This window comes from Rhinolophus sinicus, chromosome 14 (genome assembly GCF_057876585.1).
Source record: "Rhinolophus sinicus isolate RSI-liver-muscle chromosome 14, RSI-T2T, whole genome shotgun sequence".
Taxonomy (NCBI): domain Eukaryota; kingdom Metazoa; phylum Chordata; class Mammalia; order Chiroptera; family Rhinolophidae; genus Rhinolophus; species Rhinolophus sinicus.
The window spans coordinates 118,148,698-118,164,974 of NC_142514.1; the positions used below are offsets into that span (position 1 = coordinate 118,148,698).

General features: G+C 34.6%; 1 protein-coding gene across 1 annotated transcript in view; it reads right to left on the bottom strand.

The window, feature by feature from the left end:
• The window catches only part of ARHGAP42 (Rho GTPase activating protein 42), a 253,545-nt gene that overhangs the window by 40,785 nt on the left and 196,483 nt on the right, over positions 1-16,277 (bottom strand). The window contains exons 7-10 of the mRNA XM_019741698.3: positions 8,746-8,850; positions 6,660-6,789; positions 1,948-2,048; positions 132-241 (exon numbers count right to left, since the gene is read on the bottom strand). Of these exons, the coding sequence (XP_019597257.1) occupies positions 132-241; positions 1,948-2,048; positions 6,660-6,789; positions 8,746-8,850 (446 nt within the window). The remainder of the gene's footprint in view (positions 1-131; positions 242-1,947; positions 2,049-6,659; positions 6,790-8,745; positions 8,851-16,277) is intronic.

The window sequence follows — 16,277 nt, forward strand, 5'->3', positions numbered from 1 at the left end:
ATGCATACGTGCAAGAATGAAATAAACGTATATTGTTTTTAAAAAGAGACTGAAAAAGCAGCATATGCATGCTGTTTCACATTTGTATCAAAACGTAGAATTAAATATAAAGGAAAAAGAAAAGTTCAAACCTTTCAACTACTTCTATGTCAAAGCAGAATCGTTTGTCAATTGAATCTGTCTTTCGCCGGATACAAGATTTTAATTTAAACATTTCTGGTGAGCTAGTAACAAGGCCATTCTGAAACACAAAGGGGAAAACATTATTGACACGATGACAAGGTAAATTGAAAAATATTAAACACATCATTTAAAGAGGCTGCACTGAAATATCAATTTAGAGTACAGGTATGAATAAACATCATAATCACACCCTGTCCTATATCCAAAAGACTTTCTGTCTAATGTTAACTGCCCAATTAAAATATACTCAATGTTTTCTTAATAAATTAATTGTATTTACATATTTTATTCAAAGAATTCTGTGACGTGCCTGTCTAGTACCCTTGAACATATTTACTTATAATGTTAACTTATACTGCAATATACATGCTTCAGATTTAGAAAAGGTGTGAAATTACAGAATTATGATAGTCACAATTAGATATTCAGAATGCTTGTCAGGATACAACACTTGCTCTGAATCAAAATTCCCTAGATGGCTAAAAGACTAGTATTGTGTGTGTATCTTTGTGTTCGCACCTTGTAGCTAGTAAATGATAGCTGGATCCAAGTCTCAAAATAACAAAGATCTGGCTCCAAAATAATAAAGTTCTAGTATATAGTTGTTATGATGCTATTGCCATCATACATGCTGTGATTGCTTTGCTTGTAACCAACTGCAACTCTGCTACTAAAATTAAAACTCTTTGGACAGGACCTAACACAGGCTCAATACATAAGAATTCTCTTCTGTACTTGAGATGCCAGTCAAATTTAAGGGGAATGTTTACCTAATGTTTAATTCTATTGTCTATAGTTGCAAATCTGATAGAGTTATTAACAGAACTTTGGCTTGGTCTACTTGTTATTAGCTCACTGACTGTCACGTAAGTTGACTTTCTGGCAGTATCTTTTCTTATGAAACCTTTAGAGTAGAAACCAGGCTTGATTAAAGCATTTAATGACTTTTAATGATAGTGGCTAGCTAAGGTGTCTTTTTCTCTGGTATATTCTCCTTTATTTGACGTCTCTCCATTTGAATTATTAGACTCTAATGAATGCCCAAGCACAGTAAGTTTCAACTGATGTATTTGAGTATGTCTAAGTTAGATCACCATTTATTTACCTGCCATGATATACACCACAAATTAGCTGGGCAAGTCACTTACTTTCTACCATCTTGATTTTCTAATCTGTTCAAAGAAGGATGGACTAAATAATCTTTAAGGTACTCTGTGGTCCATACTGTTCACTAGCCATGCAAGACATTCAGTGACCAATTTACTTTTGGGGTAAATGAACATTGATGGACTTCTTCTCAAACTTTGTAGGCCATCATTTCAGTAAACAGTACACAGTGAAGCTGAAAAGGCTTGCAGGGGCAAAGACAGCCTCCCAGAGGCCATATGGGGGAAAGATGCAAAATCTTTGGGTCTGGTCCAGACATTGACAGTACCTACTGGGTGACTACCAAACAACAGCATAGACAAACAACTCTGTGCCTGGGATATGAGATAACACCTCCGTATTCCACTGTGTAGTCTACTCAGTATCTACTATATTTAATTCCACTGCTAATAAACATTCCATGGCCAAGGTAAAAGAAAATCCTGGCCACTCTTTTTAAGTCATCAAGATCACTAAAGTGAGAGAACTTTTTTGACTTTTCAATTTTTAAAAATTGTGTACATATTTATTAGAAAAACAAGCACATGTGATTTTTTTCTTGTTTGTTTTACTTACATTTCTTAAAGAACAAGCTCAAAAAAAAAAAAATCAACTCACCATTTTCCCACTGGATTTCATTTCTGAAACACTCATTGTGAATGTTTTACTTCCCTTATCGTATGTACAATAATGTTTAATCCATGTAAAACCGAGTGGTCCTAATGTAAGGAAACAAACAGCACAGACTGTTAATAAATGATCTGTATCTAAGTTTGTACAGTTTTTGATGCTATGATACACAATTGAGTATTTCCATATACCACGCAAGTTTGGAACTTTTACTGGGCAAGTGAGAAAGTCCGGTATGGATGGAGAGTGGTATAGGGTAGAGTGTCTTGGAATCAAACAACTTGGCTTTATTTGTAGCTCTGACACGGTCCACTCAAGAGTTACTTTTGATCTGAACTTCAGGTGTCTCATCTGTAAAAGGGGTATACTTATATCCCATAGAAGTACGAGAAATAATAGCCTGAGTTACTATAATTGGTCTCCTTCTTGTCCTTGATTCTCGAAACCGCCAGAAACAACCTGCTAAAAATTTTAGCCAGCTCATTTGACTCCTTTGTGCAAAACCCTCCAGTGGTTTTTCCACATCACTCCAGATAAAAACCAACTATCCACAAGGCCCCAAATGATCCGGCCCCTCATAATCAATGTCACCTCATATTTTACTACCTTTTGCTTCATATACTCTGCTCCAGCTACCTTGTCCCCTGTGCTGATCTTTGAACACAGTGAGTGCATTTCTACCTCAGGGCATCTGCACTTGCTGTTCCCCCAGCCTGCACTACTTTTTCTCCAGTTATCTGCATGACTTACACTGGCACTTCCTTCAGCTCTTGTCCTAAACATCACCTTTCTAATATTGCCTTTCTTGTGGCTATGCATCTCAACACCGTCACCTTGATATTTCTTACCTATCTTGCTTAACTTTCTTCTTAGCAGTTATCACTTTCTAAAATACAATACATTTTAGTAATTTATCCTATTTATTGTCTGTGCCACCAGACTCTAAGGTTCTAAGAGCACGAAAGTGTGATGTTCTATTGACTAAATATGTTCTTAATCCTTAAAACAGGGCCAGACATATAGTTGTCACCCAATAAATAAATGACAAATAAATGAAGGAATAAATGACTCATCTTTCTCTAAGACTCTGATGACCTTGGGGATAGTTCCTCTTATCACTAATCTGAAAAAATGTGAATTCAAATAACTCCTTAAAAATGAAAATAATTTTCACTATTTATATTAAAAAAAAGCTATGTATACATACTGCTCCCTTTCTTTTTCCCCATAAATACTGTGCAACCCTTTCCCGCAGCACACTATGTTATTGTCCTGTATTCTCCTTAAGGAATTGGATGCTGCTGCTTCATCAGGGTGGAGGGATGCATCGTGAGTTCAATTTTTCCATGACCAAGCAGGGGGCGGGGGTGGGGGAGTCAGGGAAACCAATTCTCCTGCATCCAAACGGCACAGTGGCTGAGTGGGTTGAAAAAAAAGCTTGTTTTCTATACAGCTTCCCATCTAGGGTCCCATCCTGCTGGACACCTGGACCTTTCTAGCAACAATTATGTACAATATTATTGCTGCCTTGGTTTCATAACCATGTATTTAAAAGCAAGAAATGGAAATGGAAAAGTGCCCCTTGAGAAAAGTGTTTATGAGCCATTTGAATATTTTTCTGTAATGACAGTGCCCTCGGTGTCATGGCTTTAATACTTAAACTACTCCAGGTTTTTAAATTATGGGGTACAGCTATACACTTTGTAATCACAAAGGATTCTTGCAATTAACTTCAATTCTGTTTTGGGAACATTGTACACTATAATACTTAACAATACTTGTTGATAATTCTGTTACATGTGCTGTAAAATACTTAAAGGCCTTAGCGCTAATTAGCAGAAAGTGATTGGATGGCAATCCTTATAGTGACTTTACCACTTAGCGGTTTATGAAGCAATATTAGCCGTAATTTTTAAATAAAGCTGCTGCAATGCTCTAGTGACATTTTAGACCTGAGTTGTTTTTTTCCTGCCTCCATCGTATGTTCAGAACCTCAAGCATTTAATCTTCAAGTTTGCTGCACATACATGCTGCTTTCTTTAAAGTTTGCCTGGCACTAGGCCAGGGCAGATGTCCTTAGGCTAGCAATTCTGACATCCCTAAAAAAAAAGTCTGGGAAAATAAAAATTTATTATAGCTCTAAAGTTGCAAAATAAAACAAATTTAATCATCTTACCCAGTAATCATCTAAGATCACTGAGATGTTGTTTGTGGAATGAGAGGAAATTAACATTCAATGAATAACTACTAAGTGCCAAAATTTTATCTAAGAACTTTTAAGGTAAGACATTATAAATATCATTTTACATACAAGAAAATAGAGCCTAAGAGCTGCAATGGCATTCCTTTCTTCATCGAATAAGGCATGTAATCGGAGGTATTCTTTTTAAAGGAATATTTCTTAAGAGTTGTTTTAAGAATTAAATGAGGTAAAGTAAATTGCACAGAGTAGTAAAGGCTCATGGTAAGCATAGTAATATTATTATGTACCAGTAGGGATAACAGAGACATTTTACATACATTACCTCGAATTCTTGCAACACATTACAAGATACATATAAATATCCTTCTTTTATATATGAGACTGAGCTCAGAAAGTAGTTTGGCCATAATCACCAAGTTACCAGGTAGTGGGCATGAAATGCCAACATAGTTCTGTCTGACTTTGGAACGCATGCTCTTCCTGGTTCAACTAAAGTCTATTAGGATGCGATTAAATTTATGTCTGGAGGAGAGTACCATAAAAACCTCATCTCTAGATGCACCTGAGCGCTATTTCCAAATTGCAGTGACCTGCTACTGCCCCGTCACATTCATCTCCACTTATCACTCAATTTACAGCTCTGATGTTTACTATTGATGACTGGTGGCTAACTGGTGAGCTTGTCTTGTGCCTTCTGCTACAGAATAAACACCCTGAAGCCGTGTTCTTCATCTCATTTTCTGTTCCCCACAGAACTTACTCAGTGATAGCAATAGCACAATCAATACGGCTTCAAGGACTGGTCAAATTTTCGTATTATAAATGCTTTCCAAGATTACAAGTGGAAAGGGGCTCTGAATGTCCCTCATACAGAAATAATACCACAAGCATATAAACCCACTGCATATAAACCCCTTCATTTTTCTTTTTAAATCCCTAGGTAAAGGGAAGGGAGGAGGATGGTCACTGGGAAAAGAAAAGAGGTAGGGATTACATTGGGGGCATCAGAGCACTTCTGAAGGCAAAGAATACGTTCTTTACATTGACTGTGGGAATGGTATCACAGCTGCAGACAATGGCAAAATTTAAAAACTGTACACTTTAAACACATGTAATTTATTATATGTCAATTGTACCTCACTAAAGCTATAAAAATAATACAGGCAGATACAGAGAAAATCAAGATAGAAAATATCTCAGAAGCAAGAAGACAATGTCAAAAAAAGAGAATGCCAAAAAAAGAATGAGCATCTTACTGTGAGAAACTCAAATGTCACGTACTGCTAAGGGGCCATCACAGAAGGTGCGTTATCATTTAAACATCCGAAAACAGACTGGTCAAGGTAGTTATGAGAGAGAAAAATCCCAGAACCCAATCTCCTGAGCTAGCAGGCCTCTACCATCTAGTCCATGCAGTAATACATGTCTGCCTAGTCTATTGGATCAAAGCATGATTTGCTGGTACACTACCAACCAACAAATGAGCATCACCTGGGCATGCCAAATGTAAAATGGCTGACATTTTTGTGGTCATGTTGCATTATGTCAAAAACTTTCACAGCCAATCTCATGTCTTCAGCTTCCCCATCCCAAACCCATTAACTATAATACCTTACTAACCAAACAATTTCATTAAACTGTTGTCTACTGACAGGGAGACTTCAGAGCAGTGCTACTCCAAGTGGTTTGTGAGTCCCAATAAACAGGGAAAGTATAGAAAGTGGAGATAAGCATTCCAAAACTTTTACAGCAATTTGACATTACTGAAAAATCCAAGCATAGACTTTTGGATTTTACAAAAACATTAGTCCCTGATGGACTGAACATAAAAACAATTGTCCCTTTACCACAGAGAGTATGAGAATGGTGCTTCAGGGCATATCTGGTTTGAAATAGAGAGTTAATTGAGTCAGACTGGTTCTACTTAATGACAAATATCATGCAGAATGGACACTAGGTATACAATTTGGAATGGCTTTTTAGTAAATTTTGTGAGAAAAACTTTCCTAGCGTGAAGTAATTATAAGAGCGTTCTATTGGGTCTTATGCGTATTTCCTACATAATGTCCAACATTACGTAACTGACTAACTTACTCCTAAAAATTGACAAAACCCAGAATTCAATGAATAATGCTGCTGGAGGGGAAACTATTATCATAGTCACCAGGATGATTCATCCTGATAAAAGTTTTTGATTTTCAACTTTCCATCAAACTTGAAATTGAGTTAGATATCATAATTAAATTCTAAAACTGAACTCATGTTACTGTTATCATCAGTAAAAGGTCCTAAGTTCCAAGTTCAACAATATGCCAACTAAGAGAAATGTGAAACAACTTCCTCACTTTGGAGGGGATGGTGGCAGAGCAGACTAAATATGATAAAGCTGTAAGGGATTTCAGTCTTCCTACTTGAAGGAAAAAAATACTAACTATGTCACATCTTGTGGAAACAGAATGTCAACCATAAGACAATAAATTATATCTTTGTGACTCACGCTTCTCCTGGACATAAAGATAGCCTTCCATCGTCCACTGGCTGGGTGGTCTGTAATCTTGGTTGGCAGATTTCATCCTTTGCATCAACCGCTCTACCTCTTGTCGAGTACTTTCAAAATTATTCCTTGTCTTAAGTAAACAGAAATAACAATTTCATTCATTCCTATCTACCAGTTTTGACAACTCTCCCGCCTGAAGTTTCAACACTACAAACTGTGCAAAGAATTACTCTGATTCTTTCAGCATTACTCACCCATATCCATGACCCTCTGTGTTGAGTCCTATGGCTGATTCTGAATGGCTTTAATGAAACTTTTCTACCTGACCTTGTGCGGTCTCTCTTTACATCTGTGTGTGTTTCTTACTATTTCCCGCTCTAACTCTATTACTTAGGGGTTCACTACAGCATTTAAAAATACGTAATGTTTATTAAATAGAATTTTATAATCACTAATATCTAAGGTAAAAAGGCAGTTACATAGTGACTTATATTTCTTATAGAGCATAAAAACAAATTAAATTCACATGCTTTTGAAATACGTGGCACTCATAAAAAAACTAAAAAAACTTCATCATCCTTATTCCAAACACTTTTGAAGAAACATCATTTACTTTGGTTTCCAGAAATCCTAGCATAGTTATCAAGAGTATAAAATTAACTCATAAAAATGAACAGGTTCCCAAGTTCTAGCAATAGCAAGAAATAGCCTGCTCACATAACAGCAAGTTTACTTGAGATAAGACATAAAAAGCACAAGGCTTTTCTCTGTGAAAACCTCCTCTGCATGCAAGCCATGTTATCTCAACAATACACATTTGGAAACATAAAAATCATCACTCCCAAACTCTAAGATTTTGTTATGGCCCATAATAAAAGAACTAAATTTTCTTAATTGCCACTTTTGCTACCAGTCTCTTTTCAACGTAAGGATCAGAATTTTTTCCTATTCTTTACCTGTTCTCAAATCCCAGGAATAGTATTAAAATCACATCTAATATGAAAACAAATCATAAACATACTTTGGCTTTTATAATTTTCCTTTTTAACATTTACTGAAAAAGCCCAAATGCATTCCGTATTGAAAAACAATGGAATGAATTGCATGTGAAATCGATTCTGCTAGAAAAATCTAGGTTAAATAAAAAGCTAAAACTCAAAACACAAGTAGAATAAATCCAATTATATTTTTCTCATGGGACACTCCAAATCCATAGCTCTATTTACTGGACATCTCCGCAATGGCAAAAATCAGATAAGCAGTGAAAACCAAGCTCTTTATCGAAAATTAAGTGACAGCTTTCCAAATTATTTTGGCTATAGAGAACTACACAGGGTTTCAGAAAAAAACTTCGTTTATACAAAACCCTGAACAATAAGAACTTCATTATTTGTCGGGTTTGGTAATGCAGAAATGGATTGGCTGAGTTGGTTTTTGTTTTTTTTGTGTTTTGTTTTTTTGTTTTTATGTAAGTGGTGTTCAGCATCTGCAAATCAGAATTTGTATAACGATGGAATGAGGTATCAAGAGGAATGATGAGATAACTTTCCAAAAACAACCCTGACAGAAATAGATACGATGTTTGTAAATAATTCTCACTTAAGCTTTAAAACAGTTACTTTTGAATCTCTCAAACCATGCTCAAATTTATTATTTGAAAATAATAAATATCAGATATATACAATTTCATACAAGTGCTCAAGTATAACCTTCGTTTCATAAATACAGAAGTGCTGTCCTCTCAGAAAATAAAACTAGCCTAAGGTCACCCAGTGAGGTACTGAGAACACTGAATAAAAGGCAAACATTTCCAAACTTCCAGGTGTCCACACCTCAGTAACATTTATCTTTATGAAATTTTCTAGTATACATTTTTTTCTAACATTAAGATTTTCGTGGTGTACTTTCAACCTGTAGCTAAAAAACCAAAAAGTTTCAAATAAATTTATGATGTGGCTTTTCCAAATTAGCGAGGTTTTACTCTACTTAGATAAGGTTTGGAAAGACGCCAAGGTTTGGCTTGGTTACAGCTTAGTGGCGCTGTGACCATCGCTAAGGAGAGGCAGTGGAACAGGTATAGTCTTACATTCTGTAAATTGAACTGCAGCTGTTGTTTATATGGTGCGAATTCCTGGGCGAGTTCATATCCCTCGTGGTAAAAAGTAAATAAACCCTGAAGGAATGACAAAAGCTGCAAAAATAAAGAGATAAAAAAGAAACCATGAAAACATGTTTTTTGTTGTTGTTTTTTTACAAAAGAAGATCAAATAAAATAAATTGGGAAACTATATTTCATTTTAATTCCTCAGCTAATAAATTTTCAGTCTCTTTGGCCAACTCAGGCACTAAAATTATGGATGTGAAACAAACCACAAAAGCTAATTTTTACTTCCTTTTTTAGTAGACGGTGATTTCACTTTTGAGCCTTGTCATGGACAGATGTCATGTTAACTTCTCTCACATTCAAATGCATTGAACAAATATTGAGGAGAGACCACTAACGGGGATAAAGACCAAAGTGACATAGGTTCTACTCCAGAAAAGCTTCTAACCAAAACAGGAAGGTAAATCATGTGCAGAAGTGAGGAAGACCAAACCAGTAAATTAGAGATAAGAAGGACATACTGGAAGGAATTAGGATTTGGCCAGACGAAATTAAGGACAATATCACAAGGTGGCAGTAGTGATCTGGATAATGAACAGACAACATTTTAGCAGGGAGTGGGAATAACAGACAACAGGGAAGACTTGAGCAAAAACAGGAGACATACACAGACCTTTCATGGAAGCGTTAGAGTAAAATCTCCTTTAGAAAAGCACAATTTCTTTGATCCTAGCCTTCTAATCCCAAATTCATATGTGCTTATTTATAATGTTCTTATTCATGCAGTAAGAGTGGTTCGCCCTGGAGTTACAGGACACAGTTATTAATATAGAATGTTATAACTGAAAAATTATTTTTTTCATTTAATTCACTGGAATTTTATTTCCCAAACTTGTTCACCAATTTAATCTCTTCCTCAATCTCTTCCAACAATAAAGTTAAAAAAAATATTTTTGAGAACTGGCTAATGTTTTTTTTTTTTTTATTCAAATAGCATAATATGTTTGTAACATATTATTTTAAATTAAGAAAAAAAAACACAATTTGAAACCATTTTTATATGTAAATAACATCTGGTCATTACCTCTGTCTGGGGAAGGACAGGAATTGAGCTAAGCATTGACTGGTATGTGTGTTGATTTCCAAAAGGTAAGTTCTGGTTCTATCTGAAAACAATAACCTAAGGTTTTTCTTCCTATAACAAGTCAACTTCTAGCATCATTATGTTCATTTCAGAAAGCACACGCTTTCAAATTGGATTTAAGTTGTTATATTTTAAAGATTTTCCTTCTCGTTACAGTCCCTGACAATGTGTCAAAATGTATCATTTGTTAATTTTAGAATTATTTTACACTGTCAATTTTACATCAACTGAAAATCATCACAGGTAAACAGTCAATAGATTTTCCAGTACTAAAATGATGCTATGACATAGTTGCCAAATTATCAAATAATTTAAAATATGTAACCTGTACATATTGTGGCCCAATTAAAAAGAACTATGGCTTAAAATTGGATTAGAAAACAGCTTTGATTAACTGGGGCTTGGATATGTAGATTTAGAAGTTTTCATAGACAAAAATAAGAAAATATTTTAAAGTATAAGGAGAAAGAACACTAGTGTTCTAAATATCCAAATAATAGTTTATGAAGTTGTTAAAAGGAATACTGTTTAATGTTTCAATGTTTATAAATAGTCCAAAATTAATTGCCTAATGAACTGGATGCCATACAAGGAGGATGCTATTCTAAGATCATCCTAAGTACAAAGAATTCAATTAAACTTATAAAAAATAATATCTGTCATCAATTGTCCTATAGAACACTCAATTCCCCAATATCCATCTAAATAAGTAAATCTATTGGCATCTTCTTGCAGAATTCAGATACACTAAGTAGCTGACAAATGTTTTACTCTAACAATTTATGCAGAACACCCACTAGAGGATGTACAAGTCTTTGGAAAGTACAGAAATTTATATACAAAGAATCACCCACCTTTTCCTTTCGTTCTGCATTTACTTTGGAAGCATGTTTGAGAAAGTCTAATAAAAACAGCATGCATGAAATAACTACCACTAGATGGTAGCAAAGTTAAACATTCTTAGGTTTGAATATGTACTGATTCATTTTATCCACAATAAATTCCATGATGCTAAATTAAGGGAACTTAATATAGGACAGCCCGAAACTTGAAGAACCGCATTTCTCACCGTGGCTTCTTCTTTGTTCAATCTGCCTGAGTGGGTGGATTGGTATGGAAAAGACTACTGTGTCTCAATTTACCTTAAACTAATCCTGACCTTTAATACAATAACAGTTACAATTACAAACTACCAGACAGATTAGGTTTCAATATTAAGAAAGTCAGTCACCTTTATCATCAGGAAAAACTTATACAGCACTTTATTATTCCCAAGGGTTTTAGAATCAAATTACATGTCACTCCAATAACCTGACAGACTGTGAAAATTAATACTGCATTTATAGGTAAGCAATCATTTTTGAAAAACCCATTACAAATCAGCAAAGGAACAAATATTCACAATTTCCCAGCGCATTAATCACCAAGTTTCAAGCCTTAAGGGCTCATAGTTACCAGTGAATGGCAGAGAAATGTGAGAAAAGGGGTTGGGCTAGCCTGGGAGTGAGCAGAAGAATCCCCAAACCAATGATTGATGTAGTACTTTCAGATGACTGTTGCCTGAACTTAGCAGAACAACAAGGACGTAAAGGCTCTTATAATGATGTGATTCATTCCTTATCTCCTAAGAAATTAATCACTGAAAATCCTAATGAATCCACTAAAAAGACAACTAGAACTAATAAACAAGTTCAGCAACGTTGCAGGATATGAAATCAATATACAAAAATCAATTGTATTTCTAATACTTTGCAATGAACAATCTGAAAATGAAATTCACAAACAATTCCATTTACAAGAGTTTCAAAAAGAATAAACTATTTAGGAATAAATTCTTTAAAAAGAAGTACAAAATTTATAATTTGAAAAGTACAAAACATTGTTGAAAGAAATTAAACAAGATCTAAATAAAAGGAAAATATTTCATTTTCATGGATTGGAAGATTTTATATTGTTAGATGGCAACACTCCCCAAATATTATAATGAAGTCAGCCCAGCTGACTTCTTTATAATAATTGACTAGCTGATTCTAAAATTCATATGAAATTGCAACAAACATAAACCAGTCAGAACAATTTTGAAAAAGAACAAAGTAGATTCACACATCTTGATTTCAAAACTTAATACAAAGCAACAGTAGTCAATACCGTGTGATCCTAGCCCAATGATAGCCCTATAAATCAATGAAAGTGATTTGAGAGTCTGGAAATAAACCTACACATCTATGATCAACTTATTTTCAAGAAGGGTACCAACCCATTCAATGGGAAAATCAGTCTTTTCAACAAATTATTCTTGGACCACTGGAGAGCCACAGGCAAAAGGATGAAGTTGGATCCCTACTTCACACCATAAATAAAAAATCAACTAAAAGTGGGAATCGTGGTATGTGAATTACATTCCAATTAGGCTATTTTTAAATAAAATAAACACTTCCCATACATAGAACACCATAATGCACTAAAAGAAATCAAAATCTTACGTAGACCCTCTACATTTGGCCACTGAAACCCCAAGAAGACTGGAAAAATAGGGCAAAGGCAAGGCATCAGTTTTCACACTGTACAAATGTCAGGCCTGAGTGAAACCTGTAGTCTGATATTCCTTATGTGGAGGAAACAGAGATAAACATCTTAGAGGAAAGACTCGAAAAGACCAGAAGTACTGTAAGTCCAATGCATAGATGTGGATAGGAGTTTATTGAGCGGAAATGAGTAGGTTTCAAAACCTAACAAAACACATGAGAAAACTGAAGAGAAAGGAGCACCAAGGATAGAATGAGGTTGGTCACCTGTAGCCTGGGCACACAACTTTTAAAATAGGATGAGGAAAGAAGGATGGCAGAACAAACGAATGCATAGACATATATGTACATTGATTCAATTAATTTAAAAAGGCGAAACTTTTTGAACTCATGCCATATAATACTGCTCAGACAGTGAAGAATCATTAAAGTTCCTGAAGGAGTATTTCTAAGCAAAGGGATGGAATTCAGATGAAGTCGCAGGAAATACACTTCTGTGGTAAAGAACAGAAGCAAGGAAGAATAAAGTCAGCTTATCTTTTCAGCTCAATGAAGAAGATAATGGAGCCAGCAAGGTGATTCAAGTCCAGCAGAAGCTACATTTAGACTAGCCCTTCCCATGCTTGATTTCTAAAACGAAGTTCAAGGGGATGAGTCAGCTAAAGAGACTGTTATTTATCTTAGTTTCCCAAAATTTTACTCATTAACTACTACAGATTTCAGATTTTGAATAACAGTACCTAGAACTAAATAAAAGGACCAATACAGATTTTATTTTAAGGTATGTGACCTAAAGAGAGCTTTATTGCATCATTTTTATAGAATGATTACACTTAGGTTTTCAGTAGGATAGAAATTTAACCTTAGTCCAACAGAGTTTTTTTTAAAAAATGACATTGTCTTATTTGCTCACTTTGAATTTTCCCATTGAATGGGTTGGTACCCTTCTTGATCACTTTGATTAACCCTAAATTAAATTTTCTATATCAAAGCTAACCAATCATATTGAAAAAATAAAAACACGCACAAAAAGGTTTAACTTTCAAGATCTCCAGGTCTATATACTGACAGTTTTTTGTTTGTTTTTTTAACTTAGCCAGTAGCTGTTGTTCAGTCTTGAAATTAGTCAACCATTTTTAGAGAACTCAAAAAACATTCTATAGTATACTTCAGAATATCATAAGCTAAAGAGCCAAAATATACTATGCAAATTAAGTCAAATTTTCTTCAGCAAAAGATTTAAAATTAAACTTGCCAGACTAAGGAAAGAGTCTGAAAAGCGGTGTTTTAGTTTCTATATATAACGGTTTGTTTTCATTTATATTAAGTTTAAACGTAATACAAAAAGACTAAAATGAAGTCTAAAAAGAATCTTCTAATACGAAAATGCTCTTACAGAATTTAGATGTATATTCTGAAACATGTTAAAAATTTTAAATGTGTTTTTGAAAAGCTCCATCTGACTCTGAACCACACTAATAAATGGATTCATCACATCTAGTGAGAATGGCTCAGGTAAGCGCTCGCACAGCTGACACCGTACGGATGCTAACAATGTGCTGGCACTTGCTTTCCACATAACCTGCACTGGCTGAGCCTCACCACAATCCTCAGAACTAAATACAATTTTAACCCCAACTTACAAATAAAAACCTGAGGCACACAGAGTTTGAAAATGTGCCAAAATTGCACAGCTGTAAGGCTGGAGCCAAATTTCATCTTATTCCCACTCAACCATTATACTTCTCTACATGGAAAGTGATTGGTTGGTCAACTGTGGAGTGGGAAGACAACTTTAAAATAGGATGATGAGAGATGAAGGGAAGAACAAATGAATGAATGGGCAGATATGTGCATTAATTCAGTTACCTTTACCAAAGTAAAGTTCAACCTCCTATTTTCTTCTTCTAAATTTAAGGAATTAAAGTAGCTTTACAATACATTTTTATAGGGTCATCCATTTTATTTGGTCAGAGAAAATATAGTGAGGGACTAATTTTTATATCAATTAGCCAGTAAGTTATTACTAAATGGTACTATACAGTGACTTCAGATTTGGGTTCTAGATTCCTGGCTCTCACCATCTTTAGGTTTGTGACCACTGATAACTAACTTTCTGTAACTTAACTTCCTTTGGAAGGATAACAACTACCTAATAATAAAGTGTTAGATAATTTACGCGAGACAACATGAAGACAACATAGCACATAGTAGCTGCTCACAAAACATTAGTCACAACTAACTGTTCTCACAGGATGGAATGAAAACATATAAAAACTGCAGCTTAATGAATTGCATTCAGGGGGCTCAGGCCCCCTAAATGCATCAAAAGATTCTTTTACTTTTCTGAGCCACAAACTTTCATGCACCATAATGTACTTCCGATACACTAGGGCTCAACTCTCTCATATAAGCTGCTTTGTTCCGTTAACTTCTCAAGTTTTCTCTCCTAATCCCTCAAAATTCTCATAAGCTCCAGTCAACTCTGAGAAGTATCAAGAAGTCCGGAGAAGATGTTTCTCTCTCTGATCTTCCGCCCGCGCCCCCCCCCCCATTATAGACATGAATTCATAGATCTTGTTGGCAAATCTGACAGGATGAGGTCTAGCACCGTTCAACAGAAACGTGTGAACCACAAATGCAAACCAATGTGAAAATTTAAATTTTTAGTGGCAACATGCAAAAAAAAAAAAAATTAAGCCAAGTGAAATTAAAAATTATTAAAAATACTATTATTTTAACATGTAACCAATATAAAATACGTATTAATAACTTCTTTTGTACTTAATCTTTGCAATCTAGTATGGATTTCACACTTACAGTACATCTTAGTCTAGACTAGCCTCATTTCAAATGCTCCATAGCCATATGTGAGTAGCAGCTACCATACTCGATAGTTCAGGTCTAGAAATCACCAGAGAGCTATAATCACTTTCTACATAAAATGTGATAAACTGAAAAAGAAAGAAAAAAAAAAAAAGATGGCCATTAAAATTATATAGCCAATGGAGAATTGCGTTGAAAAAGCTGATTTATAAAAATAATAAGTTTTATTTAAAAATATGTAAATGACCCTTTTTTTCCATGTTTTAGACTTTCCTTGAAATCATGACACTGTAGGAATATTTATTTCTAACATCACCTGAATATTCTGTACAAGTTTTATAACAAGTAGTAGGATTTTGACATTAATTGAAACAATGTAAAATTACCTCAAATGATCATAGCAAGGCAAGAATGTTATTTAATGCAAACCACCAGGACTAATTATATTATTTACTTGATATCTTACAATCTTTATAAATCGCATCCTTTATGTTATTTTATTTTCTCTAATGCTTGTTAAATAAATCAGGGCTAAACTAGAATAGACTGCTAGATTTCTGCAATGTGAAACAGTAATGCAACAGGAATTGGATTTCTGCAGAATAAAAACTGCAAAGATATTAAAGTATCCTGTGGTGTGTTTTTTTTTGTGTGTATGTATAGCTCCTGGGAGCTTTGTTTTTTGAAATTTAAATTTTTTTTCCTCCAAATTAATTTGTAAATGCATAACCTAAAGAGCAACGTGCCCATGTCTCATTGCTCCCATTTCTATTCTTCTCATTATTGAAATGGAAATTAAGAAAAACCCCACGGAAGAGACTTTGCGGCTAGAAATGAGAATGAGACTAAACTGACAGTATTATTTGGTTTGGCCAGACATTCTAATAGGAAAATACAGCAGCCAAGAAAATATTTTGGAAGAAGGACAAATTTAACATCAATTTTGATTGTGGTGTCACACGAAAGGCATGCATTACAGAAGACTTTTCAGACCATCCCAGTTTGGAATACGATAGAGA